At 38.5% G+C, this 23,951-nt stretch overlaps 1 protein-coding gene across 50 annotated transcripts in view; it reads right to left on the bottom strand.

Annotated features, from left to right (window-relative positions):
- Nucleotides 1-7,342: 7,342 nt before the first annotated feature.
- RIMS2 (regulating synaptic membrane exocytosis 2) overlaps nucleotides 7,343-23,951 on the bottom strand; it is a 730,833-nt gene continuing 714,224 nt past the window's right edge. For 49 of the 50 annotated variants that reach the window (XM_074387016.1, XM_074387028.1, XM_074387027.1 and 46 more), the window contains 5 exons: nucleotides 16,732-16,873; nucleotides 12,890-13,002; nucleotides 12,130-12,231; nucleotides 10,644-10,783; nucleotides 7,343-10,191 (listed from right to left, as the gene is read on the bottom strand). In XM_074387016.1, coding sequence (XP_074243117.1) covers nucleotides 9,973-10,191; nucleotides 10,644-10,783; nucleotides 12,130-12,231; nucleotides 12,890-13,002; nucleotides 16,732-16,873 — 716 coding nt within the window. In that variant the 3' untranslated portion in view covers nucleotides 7,343-9,972. The remainder of the gene's footprint in view (nucleotides 10,192-10,643; nucleotides 10,784-12,129; nucleotides 12,232-12,889; nucleotides 13,003-16,731; nucleotides 16,874-23,951) is intronic. The other variant, XM_074387034.1, reaches the window with a different exon arrangement.

Below are 23,951 nucleotides of genomic sequence, written 5' to 3'. Positions count from 1 at the left end.
TAGCATTTCAGGACATTAAGGGTGCCCTTCCCCCCCACCACCAAAGTTCTAGAGTTTTTTGTTTGTTTTTTACCATGTCACAAACGACTTGTATAAGCTCCCTGGTTGTAAGCACATGAATTTTTAAAAGAATCAAGAGTATCCCAGGCAGTACGTCTCTTTCCCCACAACTTCAGTATTCCTCTGGCAAGAGCATAAGGTTTGCTAAGAAAGCTCAAGATTGTCCATCAGACCCAGGTCCCTGCTGCCATGCCCCTCATCACTACCCACACAGGAACTGAGTTGTCACAGGGTCAGGGTTTGGGTAATCCTAACCTACTGTCAGACTTCCATTATAGTCTGTAGGGGCTCTGCAGTCCTTGGGTGACTGTGAGTCCCACCCAAGGAGCCTGCTGTTCCCAGCAGCCCACCAGCCAGACTTATGACACAGGGAGTCCAGCCTCTGGAGGTGAGAACTAGAGAAGAGCCTGACCTCTTTCTTGCTTAGGAAATAAACAGAGAAGCTATGTGATAAGGAGTGTAAGCATCCATCCGTGAGGATTCTGGGGTTACCATTCTTCTTTGTAGTGTGATCTTCCAGGGGCTGAGGTGTCCTCTGCCATCCATGATTCTCCAGGACCCTGAGATCCAGCCCAAGGGTATGAAACTCTGTTGGGGCATTTTTTAAAGCCCTATCCTTTGGATGACTGTCAGACTTGTCTGCCCAGCCGCTCCCTTCTGAGAAGGCCTGGAGCCACCTTGCTGTGTGGGATTCCTCACTGAGGTCTCTCTTTTAAGTAATCATGGGCAGTGGACTGCTGAGCCTATTGGGGGTTCCTCCCTCTCCAGAAAATGTCTGCTACGAGAGGGCTCCACAGAATCATCTCCAAATCCAGCAGGGGATGCCCCAGCTTGGGCCCCAGTGTTCAGAGGGAACTCTTTGCTTCTCTTAGAACACTTGTGCCTTAGATGGGACAGTCCAGAAAATAATGAAATGGTTTTCAAGACATTCTAATCAGTTACTTATGCTAACTGGCATTTGTAAACTCTAACTTTACAGCACTTATGGTACTATGTGTTCTATATGCAGAATCTCATTTAATCCCCTTACCAACCCAATGAATTGGGTAGTTTTATGATTCCAATTTTGCAGATGGGGGTAGTGAGGCTAAGAGAATATAAATGACATTGTCAGGGCTTAACAGCCAGTAAGTGTCAGTCCAGGAACAAGCCAATAGAGTATAATTCTAAAAGAAATCAAAACAAAATAATGGTTTGTGATGTAGAAATTTTTGTCACTTATGCACTTGGGAATAAGTCACTATTTCATTTTACAGTCATGACAATGAGTAAAATGGATGCTGGTCATTATCAGATACATGTCCTAGAATTTTTAATTGATGTGTAAAAAAATTAAGAGGACATCAGAATGATTCCTTGGCAGGAGTGGTAATAGCCAAAGATGCATGGAAAAATCTAGAGAAAAATAAAATTATTCTAAAATTCCAATGAGAAAGAATGGGAAAAAGAAGGCATATATAAATATCTGCACACATATAATGAGTATATAAACAAATATATAAACAAAACCAAAGCCAATGCCAGTCTAATTATAGACAGGCACCATTGCTAAACTCAGATTTTAACAAACAAATATAAAAGGAGGAGGCTGTACCCCTAATGACGGCAAATAGAACCAGAGGACACACCTGCAGGAAGAGTGGCCAGAAGCTGAGGGTTAGAATCCAGAATGGCTGATAAAAACGCTGAAAGTGGTAAAGATGTCTCTTTTAGTTCCTCTGGTGTCAAGGAAGGGGCAGATCCCTTCTACTACTCAAAGATAATGAAGGGAAAACGCTAAAGCATTTCAGTTTTCTCTTGTTTCTCTTGCCTGCAACTAGCATAGTCTTTAACCAGAAACCAAACAGGAGTTGAAGCTCATGATAAGAAAAAGAGCTGCCATTCGTGGTGCCCATTTTATGCCAAGCCTGTATACATGTTCTAGTCAAGTCCCAATAGTAACTCAGAAAAGTTGGCATATAACCAGTAACCTCCTTCTCCCTCCCCAAACTGCCCTGCCTGACATGCTTTCTGTTGGCACCTAGATTGCTATATGAGGAAAACATATCTGTTTTTCTGCAAATCACTTGAGAACGCCATAATGAATTATCTGTGGATAAAGTGGGGAAATGTGTGGTGGATTACAGTCAAGTGAAGTGGCCCTACAGTTGATTGACCCAATCAATTTATTGTCAGGAGACCCACATTTGCATCTGGATATGGCCCTTCTCAGATGGGGGACTTTGGTCACATTATCTAAACTATATGAAATATAGTTTTCTTATCTGCAAAAGAAAGTTGATGTTACTACTCAACTCATAAAATAGTCATAAGGATTAATTTAGATCAGGGCCCCCAACCTCTGGGCCATGGAGTGGTACCAGCTCATAGCCTGTTAGGACCTGGGTTACACAGCAGGAGGTGAGCAGTGGGCAAGCGAGTGAAGCTTCATCTGTGTCCACAGCTGCTCCCCATGGCTCGCATTGCTGCCTGAGCTCTGCCTCCTGTCAGAGCAGCAGTGGCATCACATTCTCATACAAACCCTACTGTGAACTGCACATGTGAGGGATCTTGGTTGTTGTGTGCTCCTTATGAGAAGCCTGATGATCTGTCACTGTCATCACCCTCCATGGGACCATCTAGTTGCAGGAAAAAAAAGCTGAGGGCTCCCACTGATTCTACATTCTAGTGAGTTGCATAATTATTTCATTATATATTACAATGTAATAATAAATAGAAATAAAGTGCACAATAGATGTAATGTCCTTGAATCATCCTGAAACCATCCCCCAACCACCCTAGTCTGGAAAAATTGTTTTTCGAAACCAGTCCCTGGTGCCAAAAAGGTTGGGGACTTCTGATTTGGATCACATGTACTAAAGTCATTTTGTAAATTATAATGTGTTGGATGACAATAACTACTATTGATATCAATTAATATTACCAGAAAAGAGTTACAAAACTTTGATCTTGGCCCTATTTTAGTCAACATTTTATCAAATATGAGAATCAAGATAGAGAAAATGTCCTTATCTGATCTGCATGTGACACAGAGCTGGCAGTGAAGTGAAGTCTTAAGCCTTCAGCAAAATTCAGAGTGAATGACAGGTTTAGGGCAATTGTAATGATTTTGATAGGCTGAAATATTGGACAAAACCAATAAGAAAAAAAATTTAGCAAGAAAACTTTCAGTCTATACTTGGCTAAAAATGAAATTCCACAAGGACGGGTAGGAAAGCAACTCACATGGAAGATCTGAGAGATTTGTTTGACCACCAACCTAGTCTGAAAAAGCTATGGGAGGTAGTTGCAGAAAATGGCAGCAGAATCACAGGTTGTGTTTGCAAAGCAGTGTCTATAATACTCTTCTTGAGCCAGTACTCATCTGGAGTCATTTGCTTAATTCTGGAGAGGTTATATTTAGAGGACAGACAAGATGATGAGGTTTCTGGTAAGTGACAAGTGTTTGATGGCAATAGAAGTGCTTGGAAGAGAAAAAAAAACAATACTAATGGTAGTAGTAATTACAATCACCACCACCACAGCAAGAGCTGATACTTACTGAGTAATTGTATGTCTGATATTGTACTAGTCCCTTGCCTATGTTACATTGTTTAATCCTCTCAATAACCTTATGAGTCAGATACTGTTATTATCTCTGCTTCCCCATTTGATAGATAAGAAAATAGACACAGTAAGTGGCTCATTCAAGGTTATATAGCTATTACATAGTCATTATACAGCAAATGAGAGAGCAATATTTGAACTCAGGCATTCTTACATAGAACAGGAAGTTTTAGCCAACATGCTATTCTGCTTTCTAAGAGTTGGGGATAATAAGATAGCTCACTTAAATATTTCAAGAATTATCTATGCAAGAGTGACCAGCCATTTGCTGTACATTTCTACAAGGTAGTGCTATCCCAGTAAGTATAAAACACTGGAAGGGAGATTTAGGCTAAGTGATAAGAAATGAAATTTAGGCTAAATGTCATGGAATGAAGTGGATTACAGCATTTATTTCTCCATCCACTTGTCAAGTAGAGGTTTACTGGCCACCCCTTAGGGTTTCCCTTCATGCTATGAGGTCGCCCTAGGTGACCCCAATGGCTCCTTTGAGATTCTAGTTTCATTAGACTCATCTTTGGCCAAATACATTAATTAGCACTTATGACCTCAAGCAGCAGGAACTCAACTAATTACAGCTAGAATGTGTGAGCTTTCTTGGAAGAGAAGGGATGCCACTAATCCTCAGTCATAATGGATCTAGGAATGTGGAATCTGTAAGAATCTCTCTTCATTTCTTGCCTCCACTTGGTTTTGTTGACTTTCATCATCTGTCAGAAAACATCATCTGTCACTGGAAGCTCCTGCCTCCCCGCCACCAATGGGATAGTTTTTGCCACTGGGGATGGACTGCCTCTTTGTTAACAAGGCAAAACAAAAGAAAACAAAAATATAACATATTTTCACAGGCAAGGTAAAGATTGACCCAGTTTAAGAGTCTGCCCCCTCTATACCACCATCATATGGGGCCAGAGGAATGGCAGGTCTCAAAGGAACAATCCTGATGGACCAGAAAAGAAAGCTGACACTAAGCAATAGTGTCCCCTACCCCAATACAGGATGACAGGAACCTGGCACTAAAAAGGTATTAAAGACACCACAGGTTTAAAGTCTTTTTGATGTAAACATATACAAACTATGTACATAAATTTCAGGACTCAGGAATTTTCCATGTTTATGACAATAATCTTTTTTTTTCTTTTTTTGAGACACAGTCTTGCTCTGTCATCCAGGCTGGAGTGCAGTGGCATGATCTTGGCTCACTGCAACCTTGGCCTCCTGGGTTCAAGTGATTCTTGTGCCTTAGCCTCCCACAGGCACCTGCCACTATGCCTAGCCAATTTTTGTATTTTCAGTAGAGACGGGGTTTCACCAAGTTACCAGGCTGGTCTCAAACTGCTGGCCTCATATGATCTGCCCTCCTCGGCTTCCCAAAGTGCTGAGATTACAGCTATGAGCCACTGTGCCTGACCGACAATAAACTATCTGAGAATATTTGAGAGAGACATTCACTGTTAATGCTGGGTATCTGGCACCTATAATGTGCTTGGCATTGAGGTAGATGCCATGGGTATGGAATTGTAGCCTTTGATTCCTGTGTTCAAAGACCTAACAATTTAATGGGATTAAGGACTAAGCAGCATTCTGAGAACCATTCTAAATATAATGAAACAGAAGATTAGACCTTATCAATGATCTCATTTAAAAATAGATTTTACATCAAGTTTAAATCACAACTGGCTTCCCAATAAAACTTAGTGCTTTACAGCCCCAGATGCAGAAATCTAAAGATTTATTCATTCAACTCATTCATTTATGTGCTCATCATTGTTTAAGACACTGAAGTATAATACAAGTGGTAATAATTCCCTTTCCTCAGATTTCTTTTCTGTTGTTCTCTCTGCCTGACAGTCTTCATCTCATCCTTTCTTCCCACTGCAATCTCCTTCTATTTAACTTCCATTCTTTTTTTTTTTTTTTCTAAGATATAAGCTTTCCCTAAATGTGTAGACTGGGTTGAAACACTTTGCCGTGTACTCCTGTAGCATTCTGGGGGCTTCACTTTAGGAAAGACATCACACTTGTAATTGTTTACCCAGTGTGTCTTTAGAAGAATGAAAGCCCCATGAGGACAAGGCTAATGTTTGTTTTGTTCACTACTATGCCTGAAATAGTGCCTCGTAAAAAACAAGGACTAAATAAACCTTCATTGGAAAGATATTTATTGAGCATCTATCTGTCAAACATTGTTTCTGATACTGAAGATATGGTTTCTGTCCTGAAGGAGCTTACATTTTAAAGTATGGATTTAATGATAGATGAGAATCTACCTCAAGCTCCATGTTTTCCAGGTGGGGAAATGAATGCCCTAGAGATTAAGTGGCCTGAGTAAGGGCATATGGGAATATTTGAGTGGCACAGATTTTTTGTTTGTTCACTTAAAAAATTCCCCTTGCATAATATTTCTCAATACACATGTCATAATCCAGAGGTGGGTGTGTGAACTTGTTTCTTCAGTGCATAAATGCCCACAGAACACTGAGGCACCACAAGCTGAGTTGAGACAAACACATTGAGCACATGATTTTTATGTGCACAGAGTATCAAGTGTTACATCAATAGTAGGCAGACAGCTTTTGTGATCTCTTGCCTAATTCCATCATAGCTCCTGCAAGACCGTCATATCCTTTATTGTCACCTATGGAGCTTTGGCATCTCGAGTCCCTGGGAAAGTGAAGGTGTTGGTGTCAATGGCAGCGGTGTTGTTAGGGTTTAGTCAAGAGCTCAGTCATGAGCTGGGAGTTGCAAGAGGGGACTTGTATATATCATGACTGAGAAAGTAGAAGGACTTTTCAAGAGAGGGCACATAAGAAAGGGAAGGGGAATTTTTATTACAGGACTGTATGAACAGCAAAGAAACAATTCACTACAGTAGCGGGTATATATGGAATAAAGGGAAAAAATATGGGATAGGTATGGGAAAATGGACTGGAATTGAGTCTTTGGAAATGGAGGAAATGATTGTTTCCAAGAATGAAAAGACAGCTCGACTTAGCTTTTAGAGTAATAAATAAATGTGAATCCAAACTAGCTCTTAAGTTTAGAACCCTAAGCAGACTCCCATGAGAATTCCGCAGGGGTTCACCTTATCCCAGTTGAGGAACTGCCCTAGAAGGATATGGAGAAATCCTCTCACCCATTCATATCCACACATAGAAGCCAGTCTCTGGACAGGATGTTATATGTCAGGTTACCACACATGTCTCCCCACCCCAAAAACATATCCTCTACCCCCCACGAAGCAAAACTGACACTTTAGCAGAAACACATATGCTGCACAAAGCCAGCTATGCCTTCGCCATCTTCACCCAGGGACTAGCAGAGCCTGTGCCTGGATATTTGTGACTCTGCTGTCAGTGACAGCCATGACTAGCTTAGAAATTTCACTCATTCACTCAAAATCTGTGAGTTGCTGAGTCCTTTAATCAGAAAGCAACTCAATCCAAAATAACAACCTTTTAAAAAAACAGCACCTTTTAATACTGTGAGCAGAAATCCTTTGACATTTAAGGAATGCCCTACTGAGGGCTATTGCTAAGACCAGCAGTCCACCTATGTTATCAAGAAGTAGGAGACGGTGGTTTTGTTGTCTTTAAATGATACATGAGTTCAGGGAATGAGCTGCAGAAGGCTCAGGGCTTAGTGGGGAGAAAAGTCAGAGAAAGCACTGCAGACGTCTGTAAAGAAAATGTTTTATTTAAAGTGTTAAATACCATCACCAGAATGAATTTGATTTACATTAGTTGGTGTTCATTACAGGACTAATCTGCCTTTCTTTTCCAACTGGAATTCCCTTTACTTTCAAACATACTATATGCAGGCCAACAATGGTCACTGGCATAGTGCTAGTTACATGACTAAACCACAAGTAGAGGTGCAGATGTGAAAATTAAAAAACAAACAAACAAACAAAAAAACCAACTTTTAAGTAAATACTGCATAATGACAAGTATGTACAAATATTCCATACAGTCATGTCCTTCTTATTAAAATTAGAAATAATTTGTATAGGAATATGCACAAAAGATTATGTGACTGCATGTTAGTATCAGGAAAATCATTATTCTAAGGGACAGTATAGACACTATAGGTCTATTAAATCAATTGTTGCTGGTACGCAGGTGTCTAAATTATTTTAATAGTTTTATTTGTTCTTTTAACAACGTTACCTGGGTCCATCAGAATGTCAAGACACGGTCTCGGTATATTTCATATTGCACCACATAAAGAGAAGGCATTTTTAGTGATACTCATTTTAACTTTTGCACCGTATCAAGCATGATAGTTTTTAATGGTCAGCATTGAACTAAAAAAAAAAAATTTGTGCATGGCCTCAATTTAAACAAATGAGATGTATGTGGATTTTTAAAATTAATGCAAAAAATTAAAATCAAACTATTATAATGTATTATCAGAGTTGCATAAAGAACCATGGGTGGTTTACTACAATAACTAGTGACTCTTCCTCTAAATAGGGGAACTTAGTAGAAATTTGACCTTGCAGCACCACCCAATGGTAATAACTGTCTGTAAAACCAAAGGCAGGGGTTTTGACTTTAGGAGATTTTCATGTAGACTTTTGGTGATGGCATCAAATAACTATTAATAGGCATACTGACTTTTTTTGAGTCACCTAAAAACTGGAGCTTTAAAATTGTTTGTTGCAAATTTATGTTTACTATATTTCTTTAGAAATATAATTTGTGAAAAATTGAATTTTACTACAGAAAAAATGAATTAATAAACAGCCCTGTGTTTCAGGGTTTCCAATTTTTAGCAGTGTTTCTATTCACATAGTAAATGGGAACTGGCTAAAGAAATTGCTTTAACTAATTAAAAAATAAACAAAACCTAAGACCTTCTACAAATAATACTTTAACCCCTGTATGAATAATGCTGGTGCTAAAAATAAATTTATTAGAAAGTACAATGGCCACATGATTTTGGAATTTTCCTGTAAACTGAATTTTAAAGGTGAAAAAAAATTACCATGCACTGTACAATAAACTGCAAAAGTTCAAATATCTTCTTTGTCAAATACATGCTGACTTACTTTTATGGATTCCCAAGTCATGTTGTAAAATCCTTTTCAACATGCTTGAAATAAAGAAAGCTCTTAAAGTTATTTTTCCCTTGAGAAATTCACAAATTCAGAGGCATCTACAGCTCTGAATCAAACATGGGGTTTAAGCAAGGATCAGATCAAAACTTGTAATTTTTTAGTATAAGGTTCACTCTGGCAGGGAGAAAGAAAAGATTAAAAGAGGGAGAAGAAGAAGAAAACTGAGAGAAGAAAGATGTGAAAAATTTGCACATATTGAACTTCATAAGATTTGTATATTTAACATGGAAATAAATTGAATATATTATACTTATTTGTCACATAAAGAGAATTTTAAGTATCTTCTAGAAAGTATTTCCATTTGTAATGTCTGCCAAAACACAGACTATGATTAAAGAATAAACATGGTGTATCTTTGTATCACCCTGTTGCATTCTCTCTCCTTTTAAAACCATGCACTAGTGAAATTTATTTTTAAAAATAATATAAATTGTTGAAAATGGCTGATTTTTATTCTTTTTTTTTTGCAAGTTGCAGCCCCAAGAAAATAATTTAAGTATTCAGCTAATCTGTGTCCATGCAAAAAAAGTTTCTTTAATTTCATTCAGTACGGTGTAGCCACAGAATTTTGTTTTTCAGAGTCCAACACGTATTGGCATTAGTAAATGATGTGCCCGTGGAGCTAGAGTCTACCGCTCTTCCCGCTGGACTGACTGCTCCGATCCCCGGCCAGAGGAGGGCTGACAATTGTTCCTGACCACTTCTTTGGTCTCCAGCTTTTCACCTGATACTTCCTAGGATTTCACTCCTTGACCTGTAACACAGCTTCATAGTTGTATAGCTCCATTTCTGTGGCATATCAGGGCTTTGGGATCAGATAAATGAAGAAAAAGGAACGCTAAAAATATAAAGGTGCCATTGAAAAGGGCTTCTGTTGCATGAAACTGACTGATTCTTTGAGATTAATCCATGGCTTCAGATTGGACCAGAACTCGAGCATCATTGCATTCCAAACCTGATAGTTCTTCACAGCTCTGTTCTTTCACCTGAGGTCCTTCTTTAGGGCACAATGTGTGCAACTTCCTCTGAGAACACAGGATCGCTTTGTATCCCTAGAAACAGGCTCAGAAGACACAACATTAAGCATGCAGTGTTACCAGGGTTTGCAACCTGTGACCTTTTTTTTTTTTTTTTCTTTTTCTTTTTTTGTAACGTTGGTTGCTGTGACAACAGTTTTACAGCTGCTATGAACGAGAGTAAGAAGGTCCAGTTGAACTTTCCAGAGATGATTGGGAAGCTCTTCTTGTCAGAGGGGCCAAGGTTGGATCTACTAGGGAGGACGGAGGGAAAAGTTTGAACCATCCGATCACCATATTGGATAGCTCTAGTTCATCTAAAAGTATCTGGGCCACTCCCATAAAAGATTTGTGATCCATGCGGCCATAATCTCCCCAGACGATGATCTGTTGGCAAAATAAAAAGTAGAGTGATGTCAGTGTAACTGTGTACATAAGAAAAACTTGTAAAATATATTTAAATACTAAAGTACATTCAGTTAATTTTCTGACGTCAAAGATCAAGTTAATTTTCTGACGTCAAAGATCATGTATTTGATTAATGGAATAGTGGTCTTTAACTAGTGGAATCTAAAGGTGCTTTGGGAAAATTGTACTGAAGCATTAAGGTCATAAGAAATCCAGAGAGACTGGAATTTATGTGTGGTGGAATTTACATGTCTATAAATCACTTTAAAGAAAATGACAATGTATATTGCTTTAGCACTGGCCACTGGTTTGAAGTTTCCAAAGAATTTCAGTTGTGAGGAACATAAAAGAATACAACAGAAAAGATTTGGGGTATAATATCTGATTCCATGAAAAACACTTTCTTAGGTAAGGGATAAACAAGTCGATACCTGTAAAACTTTTCCTTGTGGACTCTCTTCGAAAGATAATAGCTGCTGGTAAAGGGGTTCCAGCGTTTTTCTTGCCACTTTTGTTTTCTTTTTGGCTATGCAGACTCCATTATCTAATAGATACACCTTTACATACGGTGCTTGGGAAAGAAAACATAGAGGTGAAAAAGCGATGAGTTACCGACATGAAATGCCCAACTCATGGTGATATTTATTATCTTCAGCTGAAAAAGCTAGCAATCATGCCACTGGCCTAGCTGCATTCTGTCAAAATCATTAAATAAACAGTGGTTAACTGTATCTTTCGGAAAGTTTTATGGGATACAGACATAGCCTCTGAGTTTATTATTATTATTATTTTTTCATCAACTTGTTATATAGGTTTACACACTGCATTAAATAAGTGAAATGCTTCCAGTCCTTAACAATATTCAAGAGAGATGTCCTACTCGGTCTTTAATTTATCACTACTTAAATCTATTTAACATGCTTGAAGCTATATTGTTTCAATCACCCATCCCCACAAATAGTGATTATCAATCACTCAAAAGTATTTATTTATTGGTGGTGGTGTGGGTATAACAGTAGTGGAATTTCATGCGATATGATCCAATTAGCTAAGAAGCAACTAATTAGAAAATCTATGGCTTAAAATTTATCCAACAGACACTTCATAAAAACCATTTTCATGCATGTACAAATGAATATTCTTTACAGCAGAATGAATTGGCTAGCTCTAAGACATGTATAAAAACAACTATCTTAATCACCAGTGCAAGGTTATACAATAGATTATATATTATAATTTAAAATTTCTACAAGGATAGAAAAGTTAAGAGTCAAAAATTACAAGTCAATCAGTAGAGATGTTGAGGCTAGCTTGTCAAAACAACCTCTCCACAATGCATTTGGAACACTGTGGCACTTCCCATGGCTTCAAGCACCTTAGATTATAATGACATTTTAGCATGAAATATGGAGCATAAGAAGTTGTAATAGTGCCATTCTTTCCTCAGATTATAGGAAGTAAAAGTCTTATAATTAGAATATCCAGCATACATAGTTTATGCTACTCTTGAAGGCTGTATCTATTTTTATTCTAATTCCAGAGCCTTATGAATTCCTGAGGAGAATTTTGAAGCTCTAGAGAAATTGAAGTAACACAAAACACTAGCTAATAAGAAAAAAGAACTCCTTGCATACACGGTGTGACAAAATGAATTATCTAAGTGTGGTGTTTTTATTTTGCAGTGGTTTCTAGTACATATGTACTTATTTAAAAACTTACATTATCCCCACCGGATCATCCTCACTGAACACTCATTCAGGATAAACACACAAATGACTGCTGCCCCAAACCAGTCATAATGGATTAATCCATCAGTAACCTTGATTAACTAAATCAAAGGTCAAACCAATCCACAGGTCTCTAAATTGAAACAGTATGGATTATGTACAATGATAGAAAAATCTCTTTTGTTTTTACCTGGCAGTGTCTTGGAACCTGGTTTCACAACAAGGCCACGGGCCCGGATGATTTCCACCTCCAACTGTCCCTTTTTGTCCATCATTCCTACCTGAATGTCACCTAATGGAAGGAGGAAGAAACAAATGTACTTTAATACACAAAGGCACTAAGGAAAATGCCTGAGTCAAAGACCTTGGTTTAACATCATTTCATCATTTCCCACATATTTTCTTAAATTCAAATATACTTAAGATTCTATCAATGATATCTTCCTTTAAAAGGATGAAAATTAAAAGATCAATAATGGTTAAATTTTTTTATTGTTAAAATCTAAGCTCTTGATTTCTGCTGATAATACTGTTAAAGATTCCACTGGGCCGAGCCCAGTGGCTGATGCCTGTAATCCTAGCACCTGGAGACGGGAGGCAGGAGGATTGCTTGAGGCCAGGAGTTTGAGACCAGCTTGTTCAGAATAGTGAGGGCTTGTCTCTACAAAAAAAAAAAAAAGTCAAAATATTTGCTGTGTATGGTGGCATGTGGCTGCAGTCCAGGTACTTGGGAAGATAAGGTGGGAGGATTTCTTGAGCCAAGGGGGTGGAGGGTGCAGTGAACTGTAATCATACCACTGCACTCCAGCCTGGGCAACATAGAGAAACTCTGTCTCAAAAAATAAAAAAGAGGGAGGGAGAGAGAGAAAAAAACATTCTATGAAATTTAGAGAATTTCATTTTCAATAATCTAAAAGAAAATAGTGAAATCATGTGACAGAAATTCTTACCCATTGCAGGTGTAGCCAGAGTCTGGCGTCCCACTAGCTGAGCAGGGCCAAGGCCGTCCAGAAAATCGCTGAACTGGCTATCAGAGGCCAAGCGAACACCAGGGAAGATCAGACTGAAAGCAAAATAACATATGACATTAAATCCCCAACCTCTATTTATTTTCAGGTAAGCTCAAGTTTCAGTCTGGCCTTGATACTGTGGCAAGAGAGTCAGTCCTATTATTTTGCCACTTATATTTACTGGATCCAAACACCCCGCTCCACCTCCCAAGGCTCTTCCTCCATATTCTCAGCAGCCCATGTTTGACACCAGAAGCACTTGTCACCGTGCTGCAGGCTTCTGCTGGTGAGTCTCTCTCTTCCTTGGTCTGAAGGTCAGGCTGATTTCTATGAGTAACACTGAGCACATATTGAACACTTACTCCATCACAGGCTTTATCATATTAATCCTCTTAGCTGCACTATGATAGAGTCTATTATTTCTCCCATTTCATAGTTGAAGAAATGTTTCTGGATCATTCTCATCTGCATATAAATATGCTGTTATTTCTTTCACCATAAAAAAAAAAATCCCTTTCCTGACCCCATTTCCCTCTCCAGCTACTATCCCATTTATCTCCTGGAAATACTTGTCTCTATGTGCTGTCTTCAATTTCTTTTCTCTCATTCTCTCTTGAAAGTCTTATCATGTTTTCATTGTCACCACTCCACTAGAATTCTCTGATCATCTGACACAATGGACCTTGTCTCCTCCTCCTTTAAACACCGTCTCCATACTACTTCCTGCACGCTCCAGTCTCCTGGCTTCCAGTCCCCTTGTTTCCCTCTTTTCTCTTCTGTCACTCAGCCTTAACCGACTCTGCCAGTTCTGGCACCAAACACTGGAGCTCTATCCTTTCATCTTTTATCTTTTTTCTGTGCCTGAATTCCCTTGGTAATCTCATCCAGTTGCATGGTTTTAAATGCCATCTATGATGCTATTGCTTAGATTGGCAACTCCAGCTTGGATCTTTCCCTTGGGCCACAGACCTACGTTCCAACTGCTTAGTCTACGTATCTGTTTGGATATGTAATAGGCACCTGAAACTCAAATTGCCTAAAACTGACTCTCCCCATGCTCCCGTCCCCCCCACTGCAAACATATTAACAAAAAATCCAAACTCTGATCCTGTCAAAAGATTTCCATCTTGATAAACGGCAACTTCATTCTTCATTCTTCCAACTGCTTGACCTTGGAGCCATCCTTCTTCCTTCCTCTCTGTTATGGACTGAATCACATCACCCCAAAATTCTTATGTTGAAGCCCTAACCCTCAATATGTTTGTATTTGGCCATAGGGCCTTTAAAGAGAGAAGGTTAAATGAGGCCATTAGCATGGAGCACTAATCCAATATAACTCATGTCCTTCTAAGAAGAGGAAGAGACACCAGGAGTAGGTACGCACAGAGAAAAAGTCGTGAGAAGACACCACAAGAAGGTGTCCATCTTCAAGCCAAGGAGAAAAGCCTCAGAGGAACTCAGACCTGCTGACAAGTTGATCTTGGACTTCTAGCCTACTGATCTGTGAGAAAATAAATTCCTGTTGTATAAGGCACCCAGCCTATGGCATTTTGTTATGGAAACCCTGGCAAACAAATACACTCTCTTTTCTCTGATTACCCACATCAAATGCATCAATAAATTGTACTTGCTCTACTGTCAAAATACATTAAGAATCTCACCTCACTAATGCTACACTCTGGTCCAAGCCACCATTCCCTAGCTTCTGTGTTCCTGCAGCAGCCTTGTGAATGGTGTCCCTGTTGCTGTCCTTGCTGTCCTAGCCCTTTGCCCCTTCAGCACTCAGACTGATCCGCCAAAACAAGTCAGATCCTGTCACTCCTCTGCTCAAAACCATCCAAGGACTAGACTACTCGACTAGTCACCCTCAATAAAAGAGAAGTTGTTACAATACATAAAGCCTATGTAAGGTGTGCCCCCCCACCCAGCCACACGCCCTAATTCCTCATCTGTCACTGCTCTCATCCTCCTCCCCAGTGCTTCCCTCCTCACTGCTGACCCCGAGGTCAGCTCCTGCCTCAGGGCATCTGAAGCAATCTTCATCCTAGAATGTTCTTCCTTCAGATATCCCTCTGCTCACTAACTTCCTTCAGATCTTCACTCAAATGCCTCCTTTCCCCATCTAGCCTGCATGAAATCCTACCTCCCACCCTCTTAATCATCTCTTCCTTGTTTTATTTTTCTCCTTAGCACGTATACTTTCTAATCTACTACACATTTTATTAGTTTTTCTTTTATATACATTTTAACAATTTTTCTTATTTATTGTTTATCTTCTTTATTAGAGTGTAAATGTGATAAGAGTAGTTTTTTGGGGCGGAGGTGGGGTCTTGTTTGTTTATCAATGTATCTCTAGTACCTAGAACCATGCCTGGAATTCTGTGTAGAAGGAGAGGAGGAGGGAAGGGGAGGGCAGAGGGGAGGAAAGGCAAAAGGAAAGGAAAGGGGAAAGAAAAAGAGGGAGAAAGGAAAGGTGAAAAAAAAAAGGCAAATAGAATGGAAAGGAAAAAAGAAAGAAAAGAAGAGACCTGGTGAGAGCACCGGGCCTATGTAGACTGCAAAGCCTATGGTCTCAGCCATGGATATTTACTCCCTCCCTCCTATGACGTATGTCCCCAATGTTACAGCACAGTGACTGGCCCACTGGAAGGTATGGTAATATTCGTTGAATGAATTCATGATACTCATCCTCTTTTTCCAATATGACTATAAACACCTGGAGCAGGAGCTATAGTTTAAACATTTTTATATCCCTAACAGTATCTGGCATAGTTCTTTGCAACGATTAGTGGTCAGTGCACATTTACTTTTCAGTTGATTTTCCCTCTCTTTTTAGACTTCCTTAATGAATAGGGAATCTATTTCTCCCCCCGACCTCAACTCTCAAATATTCAGTTAATACAAATATTTTAGTCTGTTTCTGTAAGTATCCCATATAATCCTACTTATAAATGTACGGAAACCATTTACATCTCTACTATTTATGTTATCGTGCTAGACAAATTATCCTTAGACATACCATTCATGCTGTGCCAACAGCTCCTATGGCCTCACATCTGTGAACTGGTCACACATAGGTTATCTAAACATCTAATGCTTCCATGGTGATGACAGTAAGGTCAGTAAAACCCATTTGCCTCTGTTAATGTCCTTTAGGGACTCACTTCCAGATCTTTAGTTGCTAAGTACTATTAATTTTTTGGTGACAGGAGTACACAAGCTACAAACGCTTTAAAAATACCTGAGACAGTTGATTCAAAGGAAAGCTACATGATAACTATGTAAAAGGCTCCCCAACATTTTTGGTGGTATTACTTTTTGGCTGTTATATTTAGTATGATTAAATAATTATAATTGTTTGTCACAACATGGAACTAAGTATATGCCAGCATTCCATATTTTTTAGCAATAACTCTTAGGATGGAGATTCTTAACACTAGCATTGTTCACATGGTATGTATGGCATGCATGCTTATTATTTGGGGGGTTTTATATATTATTTCAAGCTAGGGCAAAATATTTTATTTGCATTGTATTGTAAAAGTCACATTTTAGCATCTTGCCATTAAGACAAAACATCCCAAACCTATTTCGCTTGGTATAAAAAGCCAGATACATCACATTGCTCAGTGGCAGGTGAGTAAAGTTCTCTTCACAGGAAATCAGCTAGCAAAAATTAAAATGGCTCCGAAGAGCATGAGAGTTAGAAAATCTCTGGGAGAGCACAGAGAGTGAGATAGGTGAGGCATGGAGGAGACATATATCATGTGCGCCTCACTCACTTTCCTTCTGAGCTGTAGCTGTTCATGCTGCCGTCTGTAGACTCTCGGCTTGCCTGTCGAGTCATCCAGTTCCTCATCTCCACCGCCAGGCCTGTTTCTGTACTTCTCTGGACAGTGCTCCTTAGTTTTTTGCCTCCTGCTTCTGCAGAGATAGAAACAAAAAGTGTAACAGCTTTGTCATCACTCTCTGGTAACAAGAAATATCAGCCAAGGCTCTGAGATCATCAGATGCAAAGATCTGTGTAAATGCAAAGTGCTCTTATTAAGGAGATAGAAAGAAAAGGTGTTTAAAACAATTTTAAACAATGTCATGTTGAGTGGGATGTAGATTTTCTAAAAATTCTGTAAGAAGCACAAAACACCATTGTTTTATTTCCATTTAAAACAATGTTCAAATTGTTAACAAAAGAAACGAAAAGATTCAACCTAAGGAAAAGAAAATAAGCTTTATTTTCATTGTAATACTTAAATGCCAGGTTAATTTATGCCTTTTTGTTTTCATTGCATATTTAAATGCCAGACTAATTTCTGCTTACCATATTTTAACCTTTCTTTTAATCATAGTAAAAGAACCAGGCCTTCACACAATTTACAAAGAAACAGATGGGGAGTAATCCTCAAATTCCAGCCTTAACTTTCACAAGAAAAGGGTGATAGATATTAGAAGGAAAAAGAATCTATACAAAGGAGAGAGCCTACTTTGCCAACAGTTTCACATCTATTGGTAACTTTCAGAAAGATTTTTAAAGGGGAATGCAAAAACCCAGCAAAATCATGTGAAAAGAGATTTTCACTTTTTGTTCATGGTTAGTCATGTCCTCAAGGATCTTAACTAGTTGGGTGATGTGAAGAAGCCAATTAGAAGACCCACCATGAAACTGAGTCAAGTACTACAGATGTGACATGGACAGGAAGTACTATCTAGAGAGGTCAGGGAAGAAGGCACTTCATAGAGGGTGTGGGATTTGAGCTGGGCATGAAATATAGGCGGACTGGGACTTAAGAAGAGGTGAGAAGAGAGCTGCTTAAGCAAGAGAAACAGCATGGGCAAAGTGCAAAGATAAGGATTACCATGTGCATTTAAGGGAGGTGCAATGACCAAAGCACATGTAAAGTCACAGGGGAGCGGGTTCCACAAAAAACTGAGCCCAAGTTACGAAAGCTATGAGTGTTGAGATGTGAAGCTGAGAGACTACCAAAGCTAGAACAAGAGGGTGATAGTACAAATGATTTGTACACGATTACTTCTTGTCAGGCTGAAATATTTAACCACACTGTGCATATTAACAGTTTTTTGGGATACAACCATATAGTTAGCTCTATTTGTGCTTGGTATTAATAAATTCTTTTTAGATCTATAAATATTTGCTGATATTGCCAATGATTTGTTGAAATCTCTTTTCACCAAGTCTCTTATAGGCACTTAGCATTTTGAAATACTGCTTTAAATTTCATCCATTGTCTACTTCCAACATTAATGGACACCAAAATGATTTAAGTATATAGGAAATAAAAATTATGACTGATCTATAACTCAGTTCTACAATGTAAGGCTGATATTTTAGATAACAGATAGTAAACATGTTTTACTGATATGAACCGTGAGAAGATACAAAACATCCCCTATTAATGAGGGAAAGATCTTTACAGCAGAATATTAGTTAATGTCAAAGGAATATAATTTTAAAATTACCAATTTGCAACCTCCATTGGAACGAATGATATAAGCAAGGCTCATCAATGGAGGCCAACACCATTGGATGAAACATTGTGGAAAGGATACTCATATGAGCCAAATAATTGTTCCATAAATTATTCTAATTGTTAAAGGTAAAAAAAAAAAAAAAAAGTACTTGAACGCTGGGAGACCAGGCTGCCACCATCTTAATCCAGTGATCAAAGTTAGCAGCACTAAGAGGGGACAATCATGCACGTCTGGATATAAAATATACTGTATCGCTTGTCAAGTTGTTCTAGACAAAAACATGCAACCTGTTTCTAATCAGGTCTCTGAAGCCAATTACAAGTTGTGAAAAACAGGTGATGGAATAACAAGATATGTGACAGACACATACACAAAATAATCAGAGAAATCTAGAACGTGGAATAGTATTCAAGAGAGTTGACCTAGTCTCTTAAAAGAAGTTAACATCATGAAACAAAGAAATAAGGTAAGGAGTTGTTCTGGGTTAAAATACAGCAAAGGAATTTAACCATCAAACGCTACGAGTGTATTTGAACTTCTTGTTTGGGAAAGCAAAACAAGAAACCCTATATGCAAAACAGTATAAAAGTAATTTTAGGACAAGTTAAGGAAAATTTGAATATGCATTTGACATTAGATGAAGTTAGAAAATTGTTATTGTTTAAGGTAGATAATGGATGGCATGTATTATAAAGAACTGTCTTATTAGGAGATACATGCTAAATTATTTAGACCTGAAATGTTATATTATCTGCAATTTACTTTCAAATGGTGTAGAGAAAACAAAACAAAACATACAACAACCCAGCCCCAACCCCAACCCCAAACTTCACATATATGTTTTTTAAAAATGAGGGAGAGGCCGGGCACGGTGGCTCAAGCCTGTAATCCCAGCACTTTGGGAGGCCGAGGCGGGTGGATCGCGAGGTCAAGAGATCGAGACCACCCAGGTCAATATGGTGAAACTCCGTCTCTACTAAAAATACAAAAAATTAGCTGGGCATGGTGGCACGTGCCTGTAATCCCAGCTACTCAGGAAGCTGAGGCAGGAGAATTGCCTGAACCCAGGAGGCGGAGGTTGCAGTGAGCCGAGATTGCGCCATTGCACTCCAGCCTGGGTAACAAGAGGGAAACTCCGTCTAAAAAAAAAAAAAAAAAAAAAAAATGAGGGAGAATGTTAAGGAGAGATGAAAGAATGAGGATTCAGAGTACATCCTGGTATTCATCAATTTAATATTTAATGATTTCATTTGAGTGGTCCTCAAATAACTATATCAAAAAGTAGGCTGGGTACAATGGCTCACAACTGTAATCCCAGCACTCTGGGAGGCTGAGGCCAGTAGTTTGAGATCAGCCTGACCAACATGGTGAAATCCTGTCTCTAATAAAAATACAAAAATTATCTGGGCATAGTGGCACATACCTGCAATCCCATCTACTTAAGAGGCTGAGGCAGGAGAATCATTTGAACTCAGTAAGGAGAGGTTGCAGTGAGCTGAAATTGCACCACTGCACTACAGCCTGGATGACAGAGCAAGACTCTGTCTCAAAAACAAAACAAAACAAAACAAAACAAAACAAAACAAAACAAAACAAAAAAAAACCCAAAACAAGAAATAATGCAATTTTGAACAAGTATGTCTCTCCATGTAGCTTTAATGTTAGTTTCCTGTAAACAGTGCCCTTGTGAAAAAATTGCCATCAAGTGAGATATACAACTTCAGTGAAATTTGAGCATGTGGAATGGGGATATATACAAGAAATATATGACTTAGAAAGGAAATTGAATTCTTAAAGATCTCAGAAAACAGCCTCTGCAATGTCAGAGATCTATAGTTTTTAATTTAAGGTCTGACTCTATCACAGTTAAAGCCACTTGAAAATTTGCCATTATAGGGTCATGAGAATAAGCACCATTTGTAAAAGAATAAACCAATAAGCATGTAATTCTTTTGTTTACAGACTGTTTCTTAGATGTATCCCCTTCATAACAATGCTAAAAATCCCGATTTTACAGATACAGTATCTAAGGACCCCAGAAGATTACATAATTTTCTGAAGCCACATAGTAAGTGGCAGAACCAGCATTTGTAGGCAGTTTCTAGACTCCAAATTTTCTGTTATTCAGTACTTCATTGTCAGAATATAACTAAATGGGGAGCTTGTGCAGCTGTCTATGGAGATTATACTATGCTAATGCTGTAACTGCATATGGAAGGCCCTATTAGAAGCAGCTTTTGGGGTGGAAAAAGCAGAGCACAGTGAAGGGGTCAGGTCCTGGTGTCAAACTCCTTCTCTTTTAGTTTCCACTCTACAATTTACAAGGTGGATGACACTCAGCAAGTTACATACCCTCTCTGTGACTCAGTTTCCTCAAACTGGAATGACAACAACAATAATAATGGCTACTTGATTAGGACTGAGGTAGTAATTTTTGTATTAAGGAAAACAATGCATCTAAAGCACTTAAGATAGTGCCTGATGCATAGAAAATGCATCATATGTATTCTAGGCCTGACTCTACCACTAATCTATTGTCTTCTCTGAGTCATATTCCCTCTCTGAGTCTCTAGCTCCTCATTTACAAAAAAGGGAGGGGGAGGAAGGCAGATGATTTCTGATGTTTTTGAATTCTAAGGTCCATGAGTTTGTATATTAATGCATAACCAAGACCATGATTAACAGCATACCCTGAGGAGATATGCTACTCACTATCATCTGACAGAATCAAATAAATCCAACTAATATACCGAACATTTATAGTAGCTCTTTAATACATGTCTTTTTCAATGTTCTTTATCAAAACATTTATAGGCTTATTTTAAAAGTAATTTATTTTTCAACACCACACACTCTTTAGTTACATTCACAATAAAACTAATTTAACTTGAATGTCATTTATTACTATGATTCACTCTTAATGTTTCAAATGATTTGTCACGTTATTCAGCCTAAAAACTGTATCTATATAACAGTGAAGATTTATATAAAGTAAATGTGGCAGGGAGAATTCTAAGATGATGCCCATGATTATGTCACTTTACTTTACATGGTAAAAGGGATTTTACAGATGCAATTAAGGTTACTAATCAGTTGATCTAAAGATAGGGAGATTATCTGAATGGGCCTAACTGAACCACACCAGCCCTTTTAAAGCAGAGTGCTTTCTCTGGCAGGTTCCAGAAGTGGAAATCAGAGAGATGTGGATCACAAGAAAATTCAACGTACCTCTGTCTGCCTGAGGTACGTTCCCGTTCCATGGAAGGGGCCACATGGAAAAGATGAGAGCAGCCTCTAGCTGCTGAGAGTGATGCCTGGCTGACAGTAAGCAAGAAAATGAGGGCTTCGGGCCTGCACTTTTAAGAAATTCTGTCCACCACCTGAATGACCTTTAAAGCTCATTTTTTCCCCCAGAACCTCCAGGCAAGAACTCAGCCCAGGCAACATCTTCATTTCAGCCCTGTGATGCTCTAGAGGAGAAAACCCAGCTAACCATGCCAGATTTGTGACCTACAGAACTGTGAATTAATAAATGAGTGGTGTTTTCAGTTGTTAAATTTGTGATCATTGTTACACTGTAATATAAAACTAACAAGGTAAGTTCTGAGTCCTTTGTAGACATGCTTCTTAAATGAGGAGGCTTATTAAAATATCCTATTATGATTTAGGGATAGACTACCAAAACTGTAAAAGCTTAGCCATTATTTTAAAAAGTGTACATTTAAAAAAGTATATACATACGTACACATAAATATACACATGCATAGATAAACATATGTATAGTGTGTGTGTGTGTGTGTGTGTGTGTGTGTGTGTGTGTGTGTGAGTGTGTTGGGACATTAAAAAACACTCAGGTAAGGCCCAGATGGTGTTCTTGAGCCCTTAAACCACTCATTTTGGTATTAGGTATTTTAAGCCAAAGTACATTTGGAGAAGATGCTTGCAGGTAAAAAATCGAGTTCACAAACTGCAAAACATCACAGGCAGAAAGCAGAACACAGGAGGTGTCCTTGTTATTCTGCTCTGCTTAGTCTGATGACTCATTTACTTGGCACCCTCAGTAAAGCCATTTGATTAAACAAAAGACCAAAGGGTCAGTTTCCCCTAATAATAAGTGGAAACCATAAAACCTTTTGAGTGACTTGACAACAAAAACTAAAAGGTCCTCTCTGCTACTGATTTGGAAACTATTCTAAGTCCCACCCAAGGCAGGGCTTACAATGCATTGTTAAACTTAATGTCATGGTGACCTCCTTTCAAATCTTGGATTCACATAACTCATTCCTGCTTGCTCCCACCTGCAAGGTCTCAGCTACTGCAGATAGACTTACTGTGGATTCAGGGTTTTCTCAATGTCAATATGCAAAATGATTTATGGAAACAGGATGAATAGTTGGCAGACTATGAAAACTGACTTTACATTTTAGTTTAGACCACAATTTATATGCTTTAACAAGTTGCTATTTTTGCATTTTATTCGAAATTACCATTTCTCAGAGTAAGTATAATTTAGAAAACCATTTGCCTTACATTTAAAGAATATTAAAAATGCATTACAATGAGAATTTCTAAAATTATTGAATCACAGATTTTAGGAAGCAATCTTGGGTATTCAGTATATCTATGTAGTTTATGCACTTCCTTACTGCAGCAATGAGAAAGTTGAGGTCCTGAGTAGCTAGTTTGTCTTTGGTAGAAGACTTTTTCATCTTTAAGAATCACTAACAGTTATAAATTTTTACTCTCTTCCACCTTGCTCCTTTAATTCCTAACATTTAAATATAACAATTGTCTCCAGCACCTTCATCAATCTCTGTGGTAGACTCTGTGGAACATGACTTCCCTCCCATCAGCAGATATTCTTAAAATTTTACTTTTAAGTTCTGGGATACATGTGCAGAACGTGCAAGTTTGTTACATAGGTAGACATGTGCCATGGTGGTTTGCTGCACCTGTCAACCCATCATCTAGGTTTTCAGCCCTGTATGCATTAGGTATTTGTCCTAATGCTCTCCCTCTCCTTACCCCCACCCTCTGACAGGCCCCAATGTGTGATGTTCCCCTCCCTGTGTCCATGTGTTCTTATTGTTCAACTACCACTTACGAGTGAGAACATGTGGTGTTTGGAATTCTATTCCTGTGTTAGTTTGCTGAGAATGATGGCTTCCAGCTTCATCCATGTCCCTGCAAAGGACATGAACTCATTCTTTTTTATGGCTGCATAGTGTTCCATGGTGTACATGTACCACTTTTTCTTTAGCCAGTGTATCACTGATGGGCATTTGGATTGGTTCCAAGTCTTTGCAATTGTAAATAGTGCCATCAGCAGATTTTATAACTTTTGTCTCATTTTTTATCAAGACATGAAAGATGTTGATTTATTTATCTGTTTGGTCCTGTAAGACCTCAATATGGGGACACTGTCAAGGATTATTATAACTGCGTGTAAAAGCTCACACATTTAGGTTTCTCATGTCTTGCTACTATCATAAATATAATTCAAACCTCTAAAAGC

The sequence above is a fragment of the Saimiri boliviensis genome, chromosome 15 (genome assembly GCF_048565385.1).
Source record: "Saimiri boliviensis isolate mSaiBol1 chromosome 15, mSaiBol1.pri, whole genome shotgun sequence".
NCBI classification, from domain to species: Eukaryota; Metazoa; Chordata; class Mammalia; order Primates; family Cebidae; genus Saimiri; species Saimiri boliviensis.
Note: the sequence above shows the minus strand (reverse complement) of the source record. Positions and strands in the feature narration are given on the sequence as shown.